Genomic DNA, 22287 nt, shown 5'->3' on the forward strand with positions numbered 1-22287 from the left:
AAATATTACGGTAAATACATTAACAATAGGCTACATCCTGGAAAATCAAGTGGCTTGTGGGCAGCCTTTGATTACCTTTATAGTCTGTCACTGACAGTGACAGATCCAGAACAGTTTGACTGAGGAGGTAATGTGGGACAGGCGCTTGTGTGGATGGCCATAGCACAGCAAGACTTAATGCCTGATTATCTAAATATGCAAATGCTGTATATCTCACACGCTGCATGTTTCAAATGAATATTTCATCATTTTTGGTCAGAAATATTATCAATATTTTGGTCATGTCTGTAGTTTTTAAATTATAATATATCCTATTCGAGTTTTCTATTTCTGTTTGAATGGTTATAATTTATAAAGCCTACTTTCCTCATGTTAGATGCGATGGAAAGGCCAATGTGTGAAGAAAAGAAAGGATCTGCTCATGATCCAAAGCATCTGAGTTCATGGTGGAGATTGTGTCATATATCTTGGACTTACATGGCTGCTCCTGGAATGGGCTTACTAATCTTTACTGATGATGTAACTCATGATGCTGGCAGCAGAATGAATTCAAAAGTGTACAAAAACATTCTCTTTGCCAATTTACAGAGAAATACAGCCAATCTTATTGCGAGGAACTTCAGCACACACCAAGACAATGAGTCAAAACACACCATCAACACAACAAATGACTTCATCTGGAGAACAAGGTTTTAGGCTGGCCAAGTCAATCACCAGACCTGAACTCAATTGCAAAAGCATTTCACTTCCTGAGGAAACTGAAAAGGGACCCCACCCCACCCCACACAAACAACAACTAAAAGAAACTGTGGTAAACCTTTGAAAAGCATCACAAACAAAGAATACAACAATTTGTTGATGTCAGTGGATCACTGGCTTGATGCACTTATTGCAAGTGAGGGATCTCTCTCTCTCTCTCTCGTGTTCTGTCTGATGGCAGGTCTGCTCTGATGGCATCAGAGTTTCTAGGGAGCATTACAGTAGTGGTTTCCCGTTGCCTTCTTATGGATTATTATCGAGGTTTTCGCTTCTCAACCATTCACATCTATGGGCAATTTAGAGTAGCCAGTTAACCTAACCACATGTCTTTAGAGTAGACCGTGGAGGAAACCCACACAGACAACATGCAAACTCTACACAGAAAAAAGACCCCTCCGTCAGCCACTGGTTTTGAACCCAGAACCTGCTTGCTTTGAGATGACAGTGCTAACCACTACACCACCGTGCCACCCAAGCAAGGGGTAGGCAACCAAATATTAAGTGGTATTTACATTAATTTAATTTAAGACTGTCTGTTCTCATACTTTTGCTCACCTAAAAATTGGCTGGTCTGAAATCAAAGCTGCCATGTTCTAAGTAAAACATCCAGATGTAAATCTAATGAAATGAAAGCTGAAATTCTGATCTATCATCTCGTATTCATCTTTTGATCTCAAACCTAAATGCCTTCTGTTCCAATACTTTTGGAGGGCCTGTGAATGTTCAAAATGAACAAGATCATGTCAGATTACCTCCAGAAACTCCACCATACTAGTTGAACCATGGTCCAATATGTATTTAATGTGTGATGTTAAAGCACATATTTATTTATTTATTTATTTTTACTGAGGACAAACTATTGCTATTGGTGTCACTACTCTTCTCTTCTAGAAGAGGTTTGCCGCATGGGTGTTAATTTGGGCATTGGGTCTTCACTCAGTCTTCAAGCCAAACTATTTATTACCATGAGAAAGCTGCATGTATCCTCGTATTTTGGACACCAATAAAGAGTTTCCAGAACTTCCATTCTGACCTTGGACAACTCTCTCACTCACTTTCAGTAACCATTTTGTCTTGGACAGGGTTGCGGTAGATCTGAAGCCTATCCCAAGAACAGGGGGAATGAAGGTAGAATACACCCTTGATGTGATGCCAGACCACTGCAGGATACTATGCACACACATTCACACACTAATTCACACTTAGGGGGCAATTTCTCTTTGCTCATCCACCTAGAAAACCAAGACAAAACCCACACATACACATTAGCTCTGACTCAGAAACCCGGAACGGTGAGGTAGCAACTAACACCCTCTGCCTGACTGTGCCTCCTACCTTAGATAATTACTGTAAAAAATGCTTCTTAGTACCTGCAACATGTCTTTGCCCTCTGCATCAAATTTCTTGCCAAGTCTCCACTGCTTGAGCAGCCAACGTAGCTTGAGGCTGACTAGCAGTAGGATCTGCTTTAGTTGCTGGGACTCCTGCACTAAGACATTCCTCTCCTGGCTCCAGAACTTCTGCTGCAGCCGCGTTTGCAGGCTCATGCTCTGCAGCTGGAAATCCTGTCGCACCAGCACCTTCTTGTGCTCCTCCTGTAGCTGAGAATTAGCAGACAGGAGAAGGACATGAGAAAATCAGTTCATTCCTGTGAGATTACTGTGCTAGAAAGTCACACCATCATTGTCCAAGAAGATGAACTCTGCAATGTTTTCTACAGTGGTGCTTGAAAGTTTGTGAACCCTTTAGAATTTTCTACATTTCTGCTTAAATATGACCTAAAACATCATCAGATTTTCACACAAGTCCTACAAGTAGATAAAGAGAACCCAGTTAAACAAATGAGGGAAAAATATTATACTTGGTCATTTATTTATTTGAGGAAAATGATCCAATATTACATATCTGTGAGTGGCAAAAGTATGTGAACCTCTAGGATTAGCAGTTAATTTGAAGGTGAAATTAGAGTCAGGTGTTTTCAATCAATGGGATGATGATCAGGTGCGAGTGGGCACCCTGTTTTATTTAAAGAACAGGGATCTATCAAAGTCTGATCTTCACAGCACATGTTTGTGGAAGTGTATCGTGGCACGAACAAAGGAGATTTCTGAGGACCTCAGAAAAAGCGTTGTTGATGCTCATCAGGCTGGAAAAGGTTACAAAACCAAGAGTTTGGACTCCACCAATCCACAGTCAGACAGATTGTTTACAAATGGAGGAAAGTCAAGACCATTGTTACCCTCCCCAGGAGTGGTCGACCAACCAAGATCACTCCAAGAGCAAGGTATGTAATAGTCAGCGAGGTCACAAAGGACCCCAGGGTAACTTCTAAGCAACTGAAGGCCTCTCTCACATTGGCTAATGTTCATGAGTCCACCATCAGGAGAACACTGAACAACAGTGGTGTGCATGGCAGGTTTGCAAGGAGAAAGCCACTGCTCTCCAAAAAGAACATTGCTGCTCATCTGCAGTTTGCTAAAGATCACGTGGACAAGCCAGAAGGCTATTGGAAAAATGTTTTGTGGACAGATGAGAGCAAAATAGAACTTTTTGGTTTAAATGAGAAGCTTTATGTTTGGAGAAAGGAAAACACTGCATTCCAGCACAAGAACCTTATCCCATCTGTGAAACATGGTGGTGGTAGTATCATGGTTTGGGCCTGTTTAGCTGCATCTGGGCCAGGACAGGACGGCTTGCCATCATTGATGGAACAATGAATTCTGAATTATACCAGTCAATTCTAAAGGAAAATGTCAGGACATCTGTCCATGAACTGAATCTCAAGCGAAGGTGGGTCATGCAGCAAGACAACAACCCTAAGCACACAAGTCGTTCTACCAAAGAATGGTTACAGAAGAATAAAGTTAATGTTTTGGAATGGCCAAGTCAAAGTCCTGACCTTAATCCAATGGAAATGTTGTGGAAGGACCTGAAACGAGCAGTTCACGTAAGGAAACCCACCAATATCCCAAAGTTGAAGCTGTTCTGTACGGAGGAATGGGCTAAAATCCCTCCAAGCCGGTGTGCAGGACTGATCAACAGTTACCGGAAACATTTAGTTGCAGTTATTGCTGCACAAGGAGGCCACACCAGATACTGAAAGCAAAGGTTCACATACTTTTGCCACTCACAGATATGTAATATTGGATCAATGACCAAGTATAATATTTTTGTCTCATTTGTTTAACTTGGTTCTCTTTATCTACTTTTAGGACTTGTGTGAAAATCTGATGATGTTTTAGGTCATATTTATGCAGAAATATAGAAAATTCTAAACTTTCAAATACCACTGTATATGTTATAGTGTGTGCTCTTTGGTGCTACTTAGATTTTTTTTCTTCTTAATGTTTTTTTTTTAGCTCTTTTTTTTGTTACGTCAACGTCAGTCAGATTTCATAACTTATGGCCCTTTCCACTACCCTTTTTCAGCTCACTTCAGCTCGCTTCAGCTCACTTCAGCCCGACACGGCTCGCGTTTCGACTATCTAAGAACAGCACGACTCAGCTCGCTTCAGCCCTGCTCAGCCCCCAAAACTCGCACGGTTTTGGAGTAGGGCTGAAGCGAGCCAAACCGAGCTGAGTGGGGCTAGGGGCGTGAGCAGACACTCCCCTGTACACTGATTGGTGAGGAGGAGTGTCCTCACATGCCCACACGCCCCGCGAGCACGCTGGGATCTGGAAACACCGTAAACCCGGAAGAAGGAGAATTACGAGAATTTCTGAAGCCTTATGCGCCTCGCCTCATCTATACGCTCTTGCCAGTATCTGTTGGCGTTGTCGGTGACAACAAGCCACAGCACCAAGACCAGCAACACTAACGACTCCATGTCCTCCATGTTTATTGTTTACTCTCCGGGTCGTGAGACTACCGCTTAAAAGCTCACTGATGTCACTGTTTGCGCCGCCTAACGACATCACCTGACGTCCACCCACTTTCGCTAACTCCACCCAATGTGTCCACCCACTTCCAGCCAGCACGGTTCAGCACGGTTGTAGTCGAAATGCAACTCCAACAGCCCCACTCAGCTCGACTCAGCCCAACTCAGCACGGCACGGCTCAGCCCAACTCAGCCGCGTTGGTAGTGGAAAAGCGGCATTACAATACTGTGCTAGCACGCATTGTTTGCTATGTTGATATTTTCTAGAGTGAAACCTTATTGTTTTTGACAATAATTGGGAATTTTCTGGAACATAATTTGAGAATTGCTCTGTCACTTCCAGTTACTTTGTGTGTTTTTTAAGTACACCTACAGCTGCTGAGGTGTTTTATTTGGCAGCTTGTGCATAAGAATGACCATACCAGTCAAAAGTTTGTGCACACTTTCTAATTCAATGGTTTTTCTTCATTAAAAGACACTTCATGTCTTAAAGTAATGATGGACGTCGTTTCTCTTTACTTAGTTGAGCGGTTCTGGACATAATATGGATTACTACAGTAGTGGAATAGGGCTATTTACTGTGTTTTTATTATTTACTATTTACTGTTTGATCTCAAACACATTAAGAAGGTAATAAATTGCACTAATTAACTTTTGACGAGGCGTGCCTGTTAATTGAAAAGCATTCCAGGTGACGACCTCATGAAGCTGGTTAAAATAATGCCAAGAGTGTACAAAGTGTCATGAAGGTAAACGCTGGCTACTTTGAAGAATCTAAAATATGACATTTTTTAAACAATTTTTTGTTTACTACATAATTCATTACGTTTCATGTTATTTCATACACAGCAAATTCCTCAGTGTTGAATTAACACTTTCAGAGTTAATTTGTGTCCAATTGGACCTATATAAACACAGTAGGGTGTTAAATCAACACTCTGGGTGCTAATTCAACATTGGGGATTTTGCTGTGTAGTTTTGATTTCTTCAGTATTGTTCTATGATGTAGACAACGGTCAAAATACAGAAAAACCTATGAATGAGTCGGTGTGTCCAAATGTTTGACTGGTACTCTACCTGACAGAGTTTCTGGGAGCAGGACTGTGCGTGTTCCCGGTGAGCTTGGGTCTCCAGTGCCAGCTCCTCCTGAGTTTTCTCAGCCGTCTCCTTTGCCTCACACAGCTGAGCCTGAAGCTCATGAACCTGCTCCAGAAGCTACAGAGAGACACAAAGCCTCTTTAGCACACAGGCAGATGACAGTGTAGAAATTCAGTCAGAAGCACTGAACAACTAGTTTAGCTCTGAGAGGACCTCCAGAGTGATTTGTGGTAATACAGAGTGGCTAGCTATGTACTGGTTGTACTGGTGTACAAGTTCAGTGCTAAGCAAAAACTACATTCTGTGCACTTGTGATGTTTAAACCGCATATTGTTCTCCTAGACAAGTTATGGCCGTGTCCCATTTTGTTCTATTTGGGAGTTTTTTTCCTAAACAGTTCAGTAGATCTTGGTGTCCACCACAGTCTTTTGGCAGCATAAAAATAGTTTCAGGTATGGTCATGGAAAAAAGAAAATATACCCATCCCCCCCTTTCAATTCTATGGTTTAATTTATCAGGGCCTAAATTACAATTGTATGGTCCTCACTAACTTCTATCAACAAACAAATAATCTCAGGTGACAACAAAAAACCCACAGCAGATTTCAATATGGAGTCATTTTCCCCTGAAAAGAAAACCAACACTTAATAAACGGATGGGGAACAAAATACACCCTTCCTACTACCACAATCATTAAGAAAGTCATTAGCAGCCAAGTGTTTCAAATGAAATGCAAAAAGTTAGCTAATCATCAAGAAGTGTGACCGCCTCTATAAAAGCAGAATCTTTGGCAGTTTGGTGTTCTGGAGCACTCAGGTGTGTGCCTATATCATGCCAAGAAGAAAGGACCTCAGTCATGACCTCAGAGAAGCAATTGTTACTGCTCATCAAGCTGGAAAGGGTTATAAGGCCATCTCCAAATAATTTGAAATTCACCTTTGCACAATAAGAAGAACTGTTTACAAATTGAGCACCTTCAAAACAGCAAATTCAGTCCAAAGACAGACCGTTTATTACCTAGGCATATAAAAAAAAAAAACACAGAGCGACATCATGTGACCTACAGGCCTCCTGTAAGCAAATTAAATGTTTATGCTCATGAGAGCATGAGGCGCGAGAAGGATCGGTAAGGTAAGGCCTTGACAACACGATCAGAAAAAGACTGAATAAGTATGGCTTTCAACTTTGGGTAGCTAGGAAAATGCCCCTTATCTCCAAAAATAACATGGAACACAACTTAGGTTTACAAATCTGCATCTAAACAAGCTGCAAATTTTCTAGAACAATATCCTCTGGACTGATGAGATCAAGGTGGAGATGTTTGGTCATCATGCACAGTGCCATGTTTGGGGGGGGGGGACCACAACTGTCAAGCATGGTGGTGGAAGGGGGGGTGATCTGGGCTTGTTTTGCAGCCACAGGATCTGGGAAAATTACAGTCATTGAGAGAGCTTCACGTCATACCAGAATATTCTTGAGACAAATGTGAGGCCATCTGTCCAGCAGCTTAAGCTGGGCCAAAACTGGGTCATGCAACAGGACGATGATCCCAAGTACACCAGCAAATTTTTCACCACAGTATAAGTTACTTCATATAAAAGTGTGAAATTAAACTGTTCCATTTTGTTGTGGGTGGGTTCGCCTTCTCCAAGATTTGGGAGGCTGACAATGCCTCAGATGTCATCGTTAATGCACTTTATTTGAGGTAAGGATAACTAATTACGTGTACATGATCAACGAGGGTTGCTAGATCTGTGCAAAAAAAACCCAACCCTAGGCTAGTTGGCAAGCACGATTAAAAGACTTGCAGTACGTTCAGACTGCAACCTGAAACGACCCATATCCGATTTGCTGTGAAATCCGATTTTTTTGTTAGGCCGTTCACATTACCAATTATATGAGACTTGTATGCGATCTCCAATATGAACGGAAAACGACCCAAAAGTGTCCCGCATGCGCAAATTGACACGTAATAAGCACATCTACGTAATACGTAAACAAAAAAAAAAGCGCACTCTTCAAGTTTGCAAGTAAAGCATGGAGATGAGGCGAGACCTGGCGATGTGGTTTTTGTGGCAGCGGCGGAACTCACACAATAACCTGGTATTGTGGAGGCGATTGAGAAGCAGGAGGGCAAGGGCTTTGGTCCAGGCGCTGTGTGGGGCCGTGGCAGCAACCTCCGTTGAAAGGAGGGTATGGATGCGGAGTCGCAGCCAGGAGTGGTGGGACGTTGACGTGCTGCGCTTCTCTGATAATGATTTCGTCAACAACTTTCGGCTTACGAGAAACACCTTTACCTACCTTTACCTACCTATGAATGCGACCTGTCCGGTCAGACTGCAGTCGCATGTGAAAATAACGGATATGCATCGGAATTAGGACCACATATCCAAGCGGCCTGGGTCGCATGTGAAAAAAATCGGATCTGTGTCGTTCAGATTGTCAATAACAAATCGGATACAGGTCGCATATGGGCAAAAAAAATCGGATATGGGTCATTTCAGGGTGCAGTCTGAACGTAGTCTTAGTTTCCCAAAATACTTCTTTCATCATTCTCCTGAAATGGTCTCACATTATGTTCTCATCTTATTTTGTCAAAAATTAAAACTATCTATAAGAATAAATAAAATCCTGCACTGACCGTGCCCAACATTTAGGAAATCAGCTGCACAAAATCCCCCTCCTTTTTTTGGGTCAGCTTCCTACTTTTTACATGATCCTCCCTTAAAGAAATATGTATTTGGTAAGAACACAATTTATATATTTTCACATGCATGGTGTTTTATATTGCATGTTTAGGCTTATAGACACATTTTGTACAGAACAGACCAGGGTTTTTTCCCACAGAAATCAATCTAATTATGCCTAAAACAGTTGTAAACAGCTCAAAACAGCTACAAACACCTACCCTGTGTCCGAAATCACTCCCTACTCACTATATAGTGGACTACATAGTGAGGTCGTTATTTTGTAGTGCTGTCCAAACGTATAGTGAGAATTATTACACCCTTGTATAGTGCACTCAAGGTATCCCACAATGCATCACGAAAAGTAGTGCACAACCGATGGTCACTAACCAAACAATACATCCCATCATGCATTGCGGTCGCACTGAAAGAAATCAAATCAAAAGCCTCGAATTTGATTTAATAAAAGGCAGCGGCAAAGAAGAAAGTATTCAGCCTTGATTTAAAAGAACTGAAAGATGCAGCAGACACAAAGTACTTTGTATTTATTAATGTGGGAAATACGCTCAGCATAATATAGATTTATCACAAAAATACATGCGTGTAATTATTATTTTGAAAACCCACCAGCCGACTGATCTCGCACGTTTTAACTGTGCGACAGTAATAACAGTGCGACGGAGTAGTGTCCGAAAGTGTTTTTTCATTTTATCAATGAGCTCACTATATAGTCCTCTATATAGTAATGCCCTGTATAGGGAGTAGTGAACGAGTGAGCGATTTCAGACACAGGGCTAGATTTATGTCAGCTAACTAAATTAGAAATTGCAAAGTATGTTCATGAGAAAATGGACAGGGAACGAAATCACCACAATGCCTTGACATTTCTAACTGAGTGATTCAGTTTTTTATGTTCTTTTATGACTCTCATACTTTATATAAACCTGTGTGATAGACATCACTGTGACTGAACATGTTCCAGCATTGAAGACTTCCATTTTACGATGCTTGTTCTTTTTAATAAAGCTTTCAGCTAAACAGGGTAATAAGCAGCCGTTCAACAGTCCCAATGATCTGCCGGTAAACTTGTTACAAGCCTCCCACAGAGACACATTGCTGATGCTTTAAATCTGCACAGCATATAACTTGCCTTCCCTCTCTCTTCTGCTCTGCTTTTTATGGCCTGATGTCGTTTATTCTACACTGTACAGCTGGCACTACCATTAGCCGAGACGCATTTTAATGTGCTATCACATCGACTGCTTATACCGTATGTTAGGCAATCTGGGTTAAATGGCAGTGAATAGCTGAGGCTTGACTCAGACAATACAATACACAATAATGCATCATGTAAGGATTAAAACACGATGAGGTGTGCTGGTGTGTGATATCACTCCAGGGTTTATTATTTTCCTATAACAGCTTCTCAATTTTTTTTTTTCACTCTCTGAAATTTAATAACACAAAAATGCATTTTGTGATCTCATCTCATTATCTCTAGCCGCTTTATCCTGTTCTACAGGGTCGCAGGCAAGCTGGAGTCTATCCCGGCTGACTACGGGCGAAAGGCGGGGTACACCCTGGACAAGTCGCCAGGTCATCACAGGGCTGACACATAGACACAGACAACCATTCACACTCACATTCACACCTACGGTCAATTTAGAGTCACCAGTTAACCTAACCTGCATGTCTTTGGACTGTGGGGGAAACCGGAGCACCCGGAGGAAACCCACGCGGACACGGGGAGAACATGCAAACTCCGCACAGAAAGGCTTTCGCCAGCCACGGGGCTCGAACCCAGACCTTCTTGCTGTGAGGCGACAGCGCTAACCACTACACCACCGTGCCGCCTGCATTTTGTCATGTTACTCATAAATGGAAAAGTGCAAAGTTAAAACTAGACGGCCTTTCGATTTCATAAAATCGGTAAAATTTAGTTCCCTCTGAGATTTGGTCATTGTGATATATGTTTACTTCTGTAATATCTTACACAATATCAGGCCATTCTGTGGCTAGGAAGTTATTTAATTTGAGGGGATTCCTGAGCAAATAATGTGCATGAAATCGCTCGATTCTCACAGTCAAGCAGACAGAGGAAGTCCGTGTGTGTGTGTGTGTGTGCATACGCAAGGTTTACTTTTAACCGTGCACTGACAGTTACATCATTCTGTCGCTAAACGAACAGCTGATCACACTGAGCTGCTTGCTGACCACCGATATTGATTAGTTTGGTCCTGCGTTTCCTTTCCTTCGCAACATGTCTTTTCTTCTCACTTTCTGTTACTGTACTCAGTCTTTCACGTTTCATTTGCACATTTGCGTCCTCCATTTTTCTCTCCTGATTCAAATTTGTATCCCACAATGCGGTGAGCAAACGGGGAAACCCCACCATGTGATGCATGACGTAGTATCTTGTATTGCGTCATGGTGAAGCAGGAAAAAATAGTGGAGAATTTAGGGCCATGTGGCCCTAAATTCATTAACTGTTCTTTTTTTTTTTTAAACTAATAAAATTGGAAGTCTGTGATTTGAATTCAGTAGCTTTCGGTCCACTAAACAAAAATAATTGGGTGTCCGGGAAAGTTCTTTTTATGACCTACACTTGAAAAATCTGAAAGGCAGTACAGCTTTAAAGGAACAACATTACTTTAGAGTGCTGAAGTTTAATTACACCATGTTTGCTTCATTACACTTGTGCTGGATCACTAATCGTACCAGTGAAAAGTCTGGACACACCTATTCATATAAGTTTTCTCTTTGAATCTTACTGACATTTTACTGTAACATGAACGCCAAAAGTATGAAAAAAACAAAGCAAATGTGCTCTACAAATCATACATTTTATATTCTTCATGGCTGTCTTTATTTGCAGCTTTATCTTTAGCTTCATTCCCTTACAGAAAAACCACATGAACTTCACATGTGATTTCTCACATGTGAAATATGTGGAAAATGTGTTTTGCACATGGGAAATGTTATTTGCACATGGGAAACATGTTATTTGCACATGGGAAACATGTGGTTTGCACATGGGAAACGTGGTTTTGGCCCAATTTTATGTGAATCACATGTGGTAACGTTTTCCACATGTGCTCTACATGGTAACATGTGATCACATGTGAAATACATGGGAAATTCATGTGTTTTTTCTGTAAGGGTTTGCAAGACGGTAGTATTATATGGGTTTTATTTATTTAAAATGGTGAGGAAGGAAAACGACAAGCCTGTCTGTATACAGTATGTGTGTGCGTTTGCTCTGTGTAACCCCATTCAAAAGATCTCACATATCCACAGAAAAAGAAACCCATATGATAATGGCTTTTCATCAACAGCTTAACAACATACTGTAGACATTCTGTATAATTTTCCAATTAGTGCGTTTTTAGTATGTCCATATATCTGATCCCTGTGTTTTGATTCTTATCAGAAACTTACCAGTGCACAGTCGGACTCTGACAAGTCTGTCACATGGTCTTTGTTGCTGTCTGTATTGCCGTTGCTCTCGTCAGCTTTGCACAGGTGCGCGTCTTGACCTTTGACATCTGTTCGGTCCCTAATGTTGGGCTGTTGCATGCATGCATGGGCAAGTTAATGAAAGAAACAAAAGCAACAAAAATCAAACAATACAACAGAACAGGAATGGCGCAGAGGAAAGACGGGTCATGAAGGAGACAGGAGACATGGTGGGATGTGGACAGTCACATACAGGGACGTGAGACAGGACGAGGCAAAGAGGAATTTGAATTGAGAAGCAGGTGAGAAATCATCATACATAAAATGATACCGTTAAACCAAACGGAGTCCATAAAAACATGCAGTCCGAAAAAAGACTCACAAGAGGAAAAAAAGTATGCAAAGAAACAACAGCTTGATCAATGTGGCAGAAGACAGAGTGACAAAAAGAACCAAAATGCTCATGAGGAGAGCCAGTGTCGACTGTGGTGGGAAGGAGAGTGGGGGAATCGTAACAAAAGAGAGAGAGGAAGAGACGGAGTGAAAGAGGTAAAGACAGAAACCACAGGTCATGGTGCCCGTGCAGAGAAAGAAAGGAAGAAGGAAAGACAGAGTGGTCTGGATTGGGATTTAAAAATTTGGACCTCTAATGGAGTCTACACCTAACACACAACATAATGCATTAAACCTGTTCCACACAAAACTATTACAGCTTTGCTATCAACTATTCATACAGTCATGTACGGCTTTTTTAAAAATACGGTATCTCTATCATTATTTTCTGATCAATGATGCATATAAAAATAAGTCAATGACACTGTTGCTAACATGCAGTAATTAGCCAATAGTTTATTCTAGTAATGTTTATTATTATGATTGCTAAGAGAATAAGGTCAAAAGGATCTGACGTTACCAAACCAAAAGAGATTTTCTTCATTATATTTTACATTTTAAATACATTGTTAACCAGCTAACTGGTTCTGTGCTGTTATCAAGGTTGGGCTCGATGCATACTGTAGTATTTTCCCACGTTAGAATGAATCAGATTTATTTATTTTATGATTAATTTATTTGTACATTTTTAGCCCTTTCATGAAGATGCAAGATTTTTTATTACATATGTCACATGTGTCATAATTAACAGCTATTCTACGAAATCGAGTCGTACACGAGCTGATAGCTGATGAGGCGCGTAGCCGACTAGATTGAGTGGAATAACTGTTTTATTCTCTCCACATTCACTGGATTTTGAGAAACGGAGCATTTTTATTTTTATTGCAAATTCGATAAATAAAACTTTCTACAAAACGTCCGACAAAATCATTTCCACTTAGAAACCGGCAAAATGACAGTAGCACTTTGTGAAAAAATGTGATAATAATAATTCTTGAAAAAGGAAAAAAGATACACTTACCATCAAATACTCATCTCATCTCATTATCTCTAGCCGCTTTATCCTGTTCTACAGGGTCGCAGGCAAGCTGGAGCCTATCCCAGCTGACTACAGGTGAAAGGCGGGGTACACTCTGGACAAGTCGCCAGGTCATCACAGGGCTGACACAGAGACACAGACAACCATTCACACTCACATTCACACCTACGGTCAATTTAGAGTCACCAGTTAACCTAACCTGCATGGCTTTGGGGGAAACCGGAGCACCCAGAGGAAACCCACGCGGACACGGGGAGAACATGCAAACTCTGCACAGAAAGGCCCTCGCCGGCCACGGGGCTTGAACCCGGACCTTCTTGCTGTGAGGCGACAGCACTAACCACTACACCACCATGCCGACCCCATCAAATACTTTTATTCCATATTTTGTTGCTTTTTTGTATTTTTTGGGGTTTTGTTTTCGAGTGGTTTTTATTTCGTCCTCAGTTAGTTGAGCAACACGCGCCACCATTTTTTTTTTCTCTACTCCCGGTATATGAGCTGATATCTTAGTAGTAGAGTAGCCAATCAGAGCACACGATTGCTCATAACCAGTGAATGTGGATAGAAAAAAAAAAATATATATATATATAGTGTGTGTGTGTGTGTGTGTGTGTGTGTGTGTATTTTTAACTGGCCTTAAATTAACTAAAAAGCTGCTCAGGGCATAGTAGACAGCATGGAACAGCATCACACTCAGGGAAAAAATATCTGAAAAATGACTGCACTTGTAGTGCAATAGTGTAATAGTGTAGTAATAATATAATCGTTGAATAGTTGATTAAGAAAAAGTAGTTATAATATAGTTAATATCTTAATTATACATAACCTCAGCATTCCACAAATTTGTGCCACAAAGTGATATACATCTGGAGCAATGAACTGAGGAAGAGAAGAGATACAGTAATCTGAAAAATGTAGGTCTTGTTTACCTTGGGTAGTAAGTGGCACCGGCAGCACGGTGGTGTAGTGGTTAGCGCTGTCACCTCACAGCAAGCTGGTCCGGGTTTCCCCCACAGTCCAAAGACATGCAGGTTAGGTTAACTGGTGACTCTAAATTGACCGTAGGTGTGAATGTGAGTGTGAATGGTTGTCTGTGTCTATGTGTCAGCCCTGTGATGACCTGGCGACTTGTCCAGGGTGTACCCCACCTTTCGCCCGTAGTCAGCTGGGATAGGCTCCAGCTTGCCTGCGACCCTGTACAGGATAAAGCGGCTAGAGATAATGAGATGAGATGAGGAAAGCAGTTAAAATATGAACTTATTGATAAATAATATTGCGTTTGTCACATATAACAAAATTGGGATGCATACTGTATGTCCATAGTTGATTTATCAGTGATACTGCTATGAAAATGGACAAGACATTTAGAATAATATTCTTTGTCTGGGTTTCCTCCGGGTGCTCCGGTTTGCCCCACAGTCCAAAGACGTGCAGGTTAGGCTAACTGGTGGCTCTAAATTGACCGTAGGTGTGAATGTGAGTGTGAATGGTTGTTTGTCTCTATGTGTCGGCCCTGCGATGACCTGGCGACTTGTCCAGGGTGTACCCCGCCTTTCGCCCGCAGTCAGCTGGGATAGGCTCCAGCTTTCCTGTGACCCTGCACAGGATAAGCGGCTACAGATAATAGATAGATGGAATCTTCAGTTGCAATAGACGTCACTTCCGATAGTGATCCACTTCATTATGTATTCAGGTTTCCAGCTGACATCATATTTGTTTAGTCGCGTTTCTTGTGTTTCGCCTCCAAATATGACAGATACAGTGGTGCTTGAAAGTGTGTGAACCCTTTACAATTTTCTATATTTCTGCATAAATATGACCTAAAACATCATCAGATTTGCACACAAGTCCTAAAAGTAGGTAAAGAGAACCCAGTTAAACAAATGAGACAAAAATATTATACTTGGTCATTTATTTATTGAGGAAAATGATCCAATATTACATATCTGTGAGTGGCAAAAGTATGTGAACCTCTAGGATTAGCAGTTAATTTGAAGGTGAAATTAGAGTCAGGTGTTTTCAATCAATGGGATGACAATCAGGTGTGAGTGGGTGCCCTGTTTTATTTAAAGAACAGGGATCTATCAAAGTCTGATCTTCACAACACATGTTTGTGGAAGTGTATCATGGCATGAACAAAGGAGATTTCTGAGGGCCTCAGAAAAAGCCTTGTTGATGCTCGTCAGGCTGGAAAAGGTTACAAAACCATCTCTAAAGAGTTTGGACTCCACTAATCCACAGTCAGACAGATTGTGTACACATGGAGGAAATTCAAGACCATTGTTACCCTCCCCAGGAGTGGTCAGTCAACAAAGATCAAAGAACAAGGCATGTAATAGTCAGCGAGGTCACAAAGGACCCCAGGGTAACTTCTAAGCAACTGAAGGCCTCTCTCACATTGGCTAATGTTAATGTTCATGAGTCCACCATCAGGAGAACTAGGGTATTAGGCAGAAAAAGAAATTTACCAGTCAAAAATAATATTTTATATAATCCTGATAAGCGCCGCAGGTGCGAAGATGAGCGCCGCAGGCGCGAAGTCCCTCTAGGGGGGTCTGGGGGCATGCCCCCCCAGAAAATTTTTGAAATTTAGACTTCATTTCCTGCATTCTAGGACATTTTCAGGGTGAAATGGCGTGTAATTTTTGATCAGAAATATTGCATATTTTTACTATGTATTTTTTTCAGTTTCACTCCTGAATGTATCAGATGTATGTATGGTGTTTGATTTGGTAACAAAAGTGAAAAGAAAATAAACAACAATGAATTGTATATAATCTTTTGATCTAGTTACAGTATTTAATAAAAAAAAAAACCAACAGTATTCTATTTTACCATACCCCAATGAAACCCCCTTGTTAATCAATGTATCACACATACCTTTTCTGTCTTTTTGTGGAAAAACGAATCAGTTTTTGTCACATTCAATTTGGGGCGTTTGTTGGGATTCATCTTGATCCAGAAGAGTGAGTCAGCAAAAAAAAATGCGGTTCTCCCGCCAAGAAAGAGGAAACTACAACGCAGGGTGTTTGGCAATTTTCGACCAATCAGAATTCGCGATTTATTCAGTCCGCATGTTACAAGATTCAGTGCGGGCCAAAATGGCGGAAACGATGAAATATTCTGATTTTTCATTTCAAGTTTTCAGTATTTTTCGTATTAAACTGTGTTTCTTACGATTTGTAAATGATGGCGGAACCACACACGGACTGGCCATCGGGAGTAGCGGGAGTTTTCCCAGTGGGCCGGTGGTTCAGTGTGGGCCAGCGGAGAAAAAAAAAAAAAAAAACAGTTGCGCGCTGGCCTTTAATATGATAAGCAATGTTAACAGTTTCTTTAACAAACTGTTAACATTGCTTATCATATTAAAGGCCAGCGCGCAACTGTAATAAGCAATGTTAACAGTTTGTTAAAGAAACTGTTAACATTGCTTATCATATTAAAGGCCAGCGCGCAACTGTTTTTTTTTTTTTTTTCTCCGCCGGCCCACGCTGAACCACCGGCCCACCGGGAAAACTCCCGCTACTCCCGATGGCCAGTCCGTGTGTGGGCGGAACATAACTGGATTTATCGGATGACATGTGGGAGTATTCATGTGCGAAAATTTTCGGCATTATCGTCCGTTTCAGTATCCGTCTGTGTGTATACTTGCCCGTTGAAATCGGCAATCGCCCGTCAAATTTACGGGTGGACGGGTCTCTGCCTAATACCTTAAGGAGAACACTGAACAACAATGGTGTGCATGGCAGGGTTGCAAGGAGAAAGCCACTGCTCTCCAAAAAGAACATTGCTGCTCGTCTGCAGTTTGCTAAAGATCACATGGACAAGCCAGAAGGCTACTGGAAAAATGTTTTGTGGACGGATGAGACCAAAATAGAACTTTTTGGTTTAAATGAGAAGTGTTATGTTTGGAGAAAGGAAAACACTGCATTTCAGCATAAGAACCTTATCCCATCTGTGAAACATGGTGGTGATAGTATCATGGTTTAGGCCTGTTTTGCTGCATCTGGGCCAGGACGGCTTGCCATCATTGATGGAACAATGAATCCTGAATTATACCAGCGAATTCTAAAGGAAAATGTCAGGACATCTGTCCATGAACTGAATCTCAAGAGAAGGTGGGTCATGCAGCAAGACAATGACCCTAAGCACACAAACCGTTCTACCAAAAAAATGGTTAAAGAAGAATAAAGTTAATGTTTTGGAATGGCCAAGTCAAAGTCCTGACCTTAATCCAATCGAAATGTTGTGGAAGGACCTGAAGCGAGCAGTTCATGTGAGGAAACCCACCAACATCCCAGAGTTGAAGCTGTTCTGTACGGAGGAATGGGCTAAAATTCCTCCAAGCCGGTGTGCAGGATTGATCAACAGTTACCGGAAATGTTTAGTTTCAGTTATTGCTGCACAAGGGGGTCACACCAGATACTGAAAGCAAAGGTTCACATACTTTTGCCACTCACAGATATGTAATATTGGATCATTTTCCTCAATAAATAAATGAACAAGTATAATATTTTTGTCTCATTTGTTTAACTGGGTTCTCTTGATCTACTTTTAGGACTTGTGTGAAAATCTGATGATGTTTTAGGTCATATTTATGCAGAAATATAGAAAATTCTAAAGGGTTCACAAACTTTCAAGCACCACTGTAGTTGCTCTGTATTTGGATGTGCAAACCAATCGAATCAAGAAAGGATACCAAAAGTAGTCGTGCATGAGGGTGAAAGAATGAAAAATCTCAAAAAGACGCCATGAAAAATGGCTCGCAAACCTTTCGTGTTCGAAAGGAATCAAAAGTCCACATGCTCATGTTTGCAGCGATCATTTTGTTAAAGCTAAAAACATCGACGTTCCATCCATCTATTTTGGCATATCACTACAACAACACGGCCACTCTGACAGCTTCAGCCATCAAAGTCTCTAGGGAACATTACAGTAGTGGTTTCCCGTTGCCTTTTACTGGATTATTATAGAGGTTTTCTCCTTTCAACCATTCACACACACATTCATACCTACAGTCAATTTAGAGCCACCAGTTAGCGTAACCTGCATGTCTTTGGACTGTGGGGGAAACCGGAGCACCCGGAGGAAACCCATGCAGACACGGGGAGAACATGCAAACTCCGCACAGAAAGGCCCCCGTCAGCCACTGGGCTTGAACCCAGAACCTTCTTGCTGTGAGGCAACAGTATTAACCACTACACCACCGTGCCACCTACATCAACTTTACATATCTAAAATCAAAAGTTATCACTGCAAAAATGCCTACAGCAGCTCCGACTTGAATCACATACCACAATTTGGCTTACAAAAACAAGACTATTACTGTCCTTTAGAAGTCTTATTCCAATGTCATGAACCCAGCCACAAATGAAAAAGTTATCGGCTTCAAGACTTTTCAAAGCTTTCATTTGATTCTTTGTGTAACGCGATGTTATACGCGTTACACAAAGAATCAATATACGCGATGACTACCAGATAATTGGAAATGTCCGGAAACTGTATATTTGGAAAGTTATTGAAATCGCTTGAAAAGTCCACCTCTCTTAAGCCGTAGGGGTCCAATCCATCGCATCAATATATTTTTTCTTGATATCTCAATTCTGCTTTTGGTTCTAGTCCGTTAACATGGTCAGATGTAGAATGTTTTCCACAAGATGACGATGGACATGTACTTGGCCTGGATGCCATCTTTGATTGTTGCCCGTCACTTGGAAACCGGAAGTGAACCAGAAGGCAAAAAGTCACGTGATTGCAAGCAAAGAATACAGTATGGCTCCATATAGTATTGAAAGATGTAGGCTGTATTTGTTTGAGTGGATTGTGTGAATTCCTCTGTGATTCTGTCTAAACAAATTAAAAGAGGTCCAACAATTTACACAATTTATACAATGTTATGGCTATTTGCAAATAAATCTGTTTTTAATAAGGTTTTCTTAACTCCTAGGACTTCAGATATTTGACCCAAGTTGAGCAGTGTAACACGAGCCATAATTTACTCCATTAGAGGCCAAGATGTCTTAAAATAAGAGCATGCACATTAGTTGCACTGGTTGGCAAGCTTTATAAATAAAATGAACGGAACAGGGTTAGTAACTTGGCGATAATATAAAGGGCAAAGCAAAAAAAAATTTCATTTGCTCTCAATAAACAAAGGAGGAATAAAAAAAATGAAAGGAAATCGAGTGCTTAATAGATTCAAGGCAGTGTTGATGATACAAGGCTCTTACCTGCTGTTGAAGCGTGATCTGATTGACCTGAGTATCTCCAGGGCCGAGCTCTGCTGACTGAGAGACTAGGGCCACAGATGATAGTTCCTTCACATGCTTATTCTCAGGGGACTCTCCCAAGACCTCTATCCGCTGACTGAGCGCCTGCAGCTGGGCCTGCAGAGACTGAAGTCTACTGTGCAGGGCCTCAACTAGAGGCAGATTAGAGCTCTGTACTTGGTTCTTCTCCAGGAACCCAGTTTCTCCAGGTTCCCTCGCTGCAATTTTATGTAAGATTGTGTCTGATGAGACGGCGAGAAGACAGTTGGAATCGGTAGACATGAGGAGCTGGATTGCTGAGGTAATTAGTTGGGCCTGGTCACGGATGGACAAGAGTTCTTTGATGCTGAGGCACTGATCAGAAAGGGAATGGTTGTTTTCTGCCACTTTCTCACCCTTGTCCTCCAGAGGCTGGTTCTCTTCACCATCCATTGGGCCGTCATTGCATTCTGGGCTGGGCACGCACTCGGCTGAATCCCCTGCCTCTGCGTCAGTCTCCAGGGCAGGCCGAATGTCCGCATGTCTGGAAGCCAGGTCACAGCGCTGGAGGTTGGACAGCAAAATGCGGTTCTCATACTGGAGCTTCTTTACCTTACTGCTCAGGTCACTGATTTGCAGCTTGGCTGCCAGGAGCTCTTCTTGGGATGCCTCATTTAGAGCACCTTCTTCAGAAGCTGCCACTCCAGGAGTGATGGATGGAGGAAGGATGGTGGAGGGCGACAAGGACTCAATATCAGAATCAGGAGGAAGCTCTGACTTGTACCGATTAAGTTCGTTCATAAGTAGCTTGTTCTGCTCCTCCATCTCAATCAGTGACCTTCTCAGCAGATCCGCTTCTTCTTCTACAAACTGCAGGTGCCGCTGCAGCTCCATAACGTTCTCAGCTGAAGGAGAAATTAGCAGCTGCCCAACTCCTGTTGCAACTGCAAGCCCTCCGGGGGTCTCCTGAATCTTCATGTCATCCATTTCAGCCCGGAGACCACGATTCTCCACCTCCAGCTCCACTATTCGTCGACTCAGCAAGTTCGCTTCCTCCTCAACCAGCTTCAGATGAATTCGGACCTCGGCTTCACGCGTGTGTGGCGAGTCGGCTACCTCGTCCACGGTCAGCGTGGTGTCCATGTCGCCATAGAGCGAATGGTATTTGGTCAGTTCCTCTTTCATCGCCTCATTGTCTTTCACCATCTTGGTGAGTTTCTTGCACATAAGTGCCGACTCCTCCTTGGCAAAATGGAGCTGGCACTTCAGGTCAGAACTGTCCTCAGGAGGCTGATGGTAGAGATGTCAGACTTATCAGTAATCTGATATATAACAATGTCAACAAATATGTATATCGCAACTGTCTAAGCTAAAGAAATATGATTCTCTGCATTAAATTCTGTCAGAATAAAATGTTAATATAGCCTATTCATTTAAAAACATCTAATCTAGAACCCTCTTGGTCCTTCTGGAACTCTTAAATGCTCAAAGCAGAACCCTACGTCAAAGAAGTTTCCTATTTCAAAAAGCATTTTGGGGAAAAATGCAAAACTCTAGCTATCTTTACCTATATCATACTACTTGGACTATATTGAGTATAATCAACATTATTCTATCCACATTCACTGGATATGAGCAATCGCGCGCTCTGATCGGCTACTCTACTACTAAGCTATCAGCTCATACACCATGAGTAGAGAAAAAAATGGCGGCATGTTGCTGAACCAACCGAGGATGAAATAAAAACTCTACTCGAAAACAAAACCCCAAAAATTATCAAGTTTTTAAAAGAAACAGAAATAGCCAACAGTATATATATATATATTAGTGCTGTCAAGCGATTAAAATATTTAATCGCGATTAATGTCGCGACTGTCATAGTTAACTCGCGAATTAATCGCAATTTAATCGCACATTTTTGTCACATGAAAAACCATTGTAATTCTCTTATCAGCATAAAAAAGTGAATGGGCTTGCTCACCGTTCGAACTACGGGGGTACACGGGGGATCCGAGATCCCCTGAAACAGACATGAGATCCCTTGAAAACATGATTTGGGAAATGTTGGGGGGTCTCTAAAATATTGGCAAAATGATGTTTATTGACATAGCAATCGTGTGTAACGGGAAACATTTGCATATCTGAAGCGAGCGCGCGATGGAGAGCCGCGCTCTGAGACAAGCGCAAGCACCCCCCCCAAGGGAAAATAAGGGACCCCCCCCCGAAAATATCGGCATAGTTCGAACACTGGTTGTACCAATGTTTTTTTTTTTTTATTGCAGAGCATAACACGTCTTGTCACAGCCACTGCAAAGTGGGGCTGGAGCCGCTGATGGGAAAACGAAACCTAAGCCGAGCACCGTGGCTCTTCAGGGGAGGGCAGAGGACTCTGGGTGTGCGGGGCGTGGCATCATGTCACAGAGCGTTAATCTCGCGATAAAAAAAATTATCACCGTTAAAATTGAGTCAAGTTAACACGTTAATAACACGACATTTTTGACAGCACTAATATATATATATGCGCCTGTGAGTTGGTTTATCAACCACCAAAAAACCCTAAAGAAGAAAACACCAAAAAAAATACAAAAAAAAAAGGAGCAACAAAATATGGATGGTAAAAACGTATCTTTTTTTAATTTTTCAAGAATTATCGCATTTTTCACAAATTGTTCCGGTCATTTTGCTGGTTTGTTTACATTCTAAGCGGAAATGATTTTGTCAGACTG

General features: G+C 41.6%; 1 protein-coding gene across 3 annotated transcripts in view; it reads right to left on the bottom strand.

Annotated features, from left to right (window-relative positions):
- mtcl2 (microtubule crosslinking factor 2) overlaps positions 1 to 22287 on the bottom strand; it is a 137785-nt gene that overhangs the window by 13592 nt on the left and 101906 nt on the right. For 2 of the 3 annotated variants that reach the window (XM_060937929.1, XM_060937928.1), the window contains exons 5-8: positions 19544 to 20851; positions 11861 to 11989; positions 5715 to 5852; positions 2130 to 2360 (exon numbers count right to left, since the gene is read on the bottom strand). In XM_060937929.1, coding sequence (XP_060793912.1) covers positions 2130 to 2360; positions 5715 to 5852; positions 11861 to 11989; positions 19544 to 20851 — 1806 coding nt within the window. The remainder of the gene's footprint in view (positions 1 to 2129; positions 2361 to 5714; positions 5853 to 11860; positions 11990 to 19543; positions 20852 to 22287) is intronic. The other variant, XM_060937930.1, reaches the window with a different exon arrangement.

The sequence above is a fragment of the Neoarius graeffei genome, chromosome 13 (assembly GCF_027579695.1).
Source record: "Neoarius graeffei isolate fNeoGra1 chromosome 13, fNeoGra1.pri, whole genome shotgun sequence".
Classification (NCBI taxonomy): domain Eukaryota; kingdom Metazoa; phylum Chordata; class Actinopteri; order Siluriformes; family Ariidae; genus Neoarius; species Neoarius graeffei.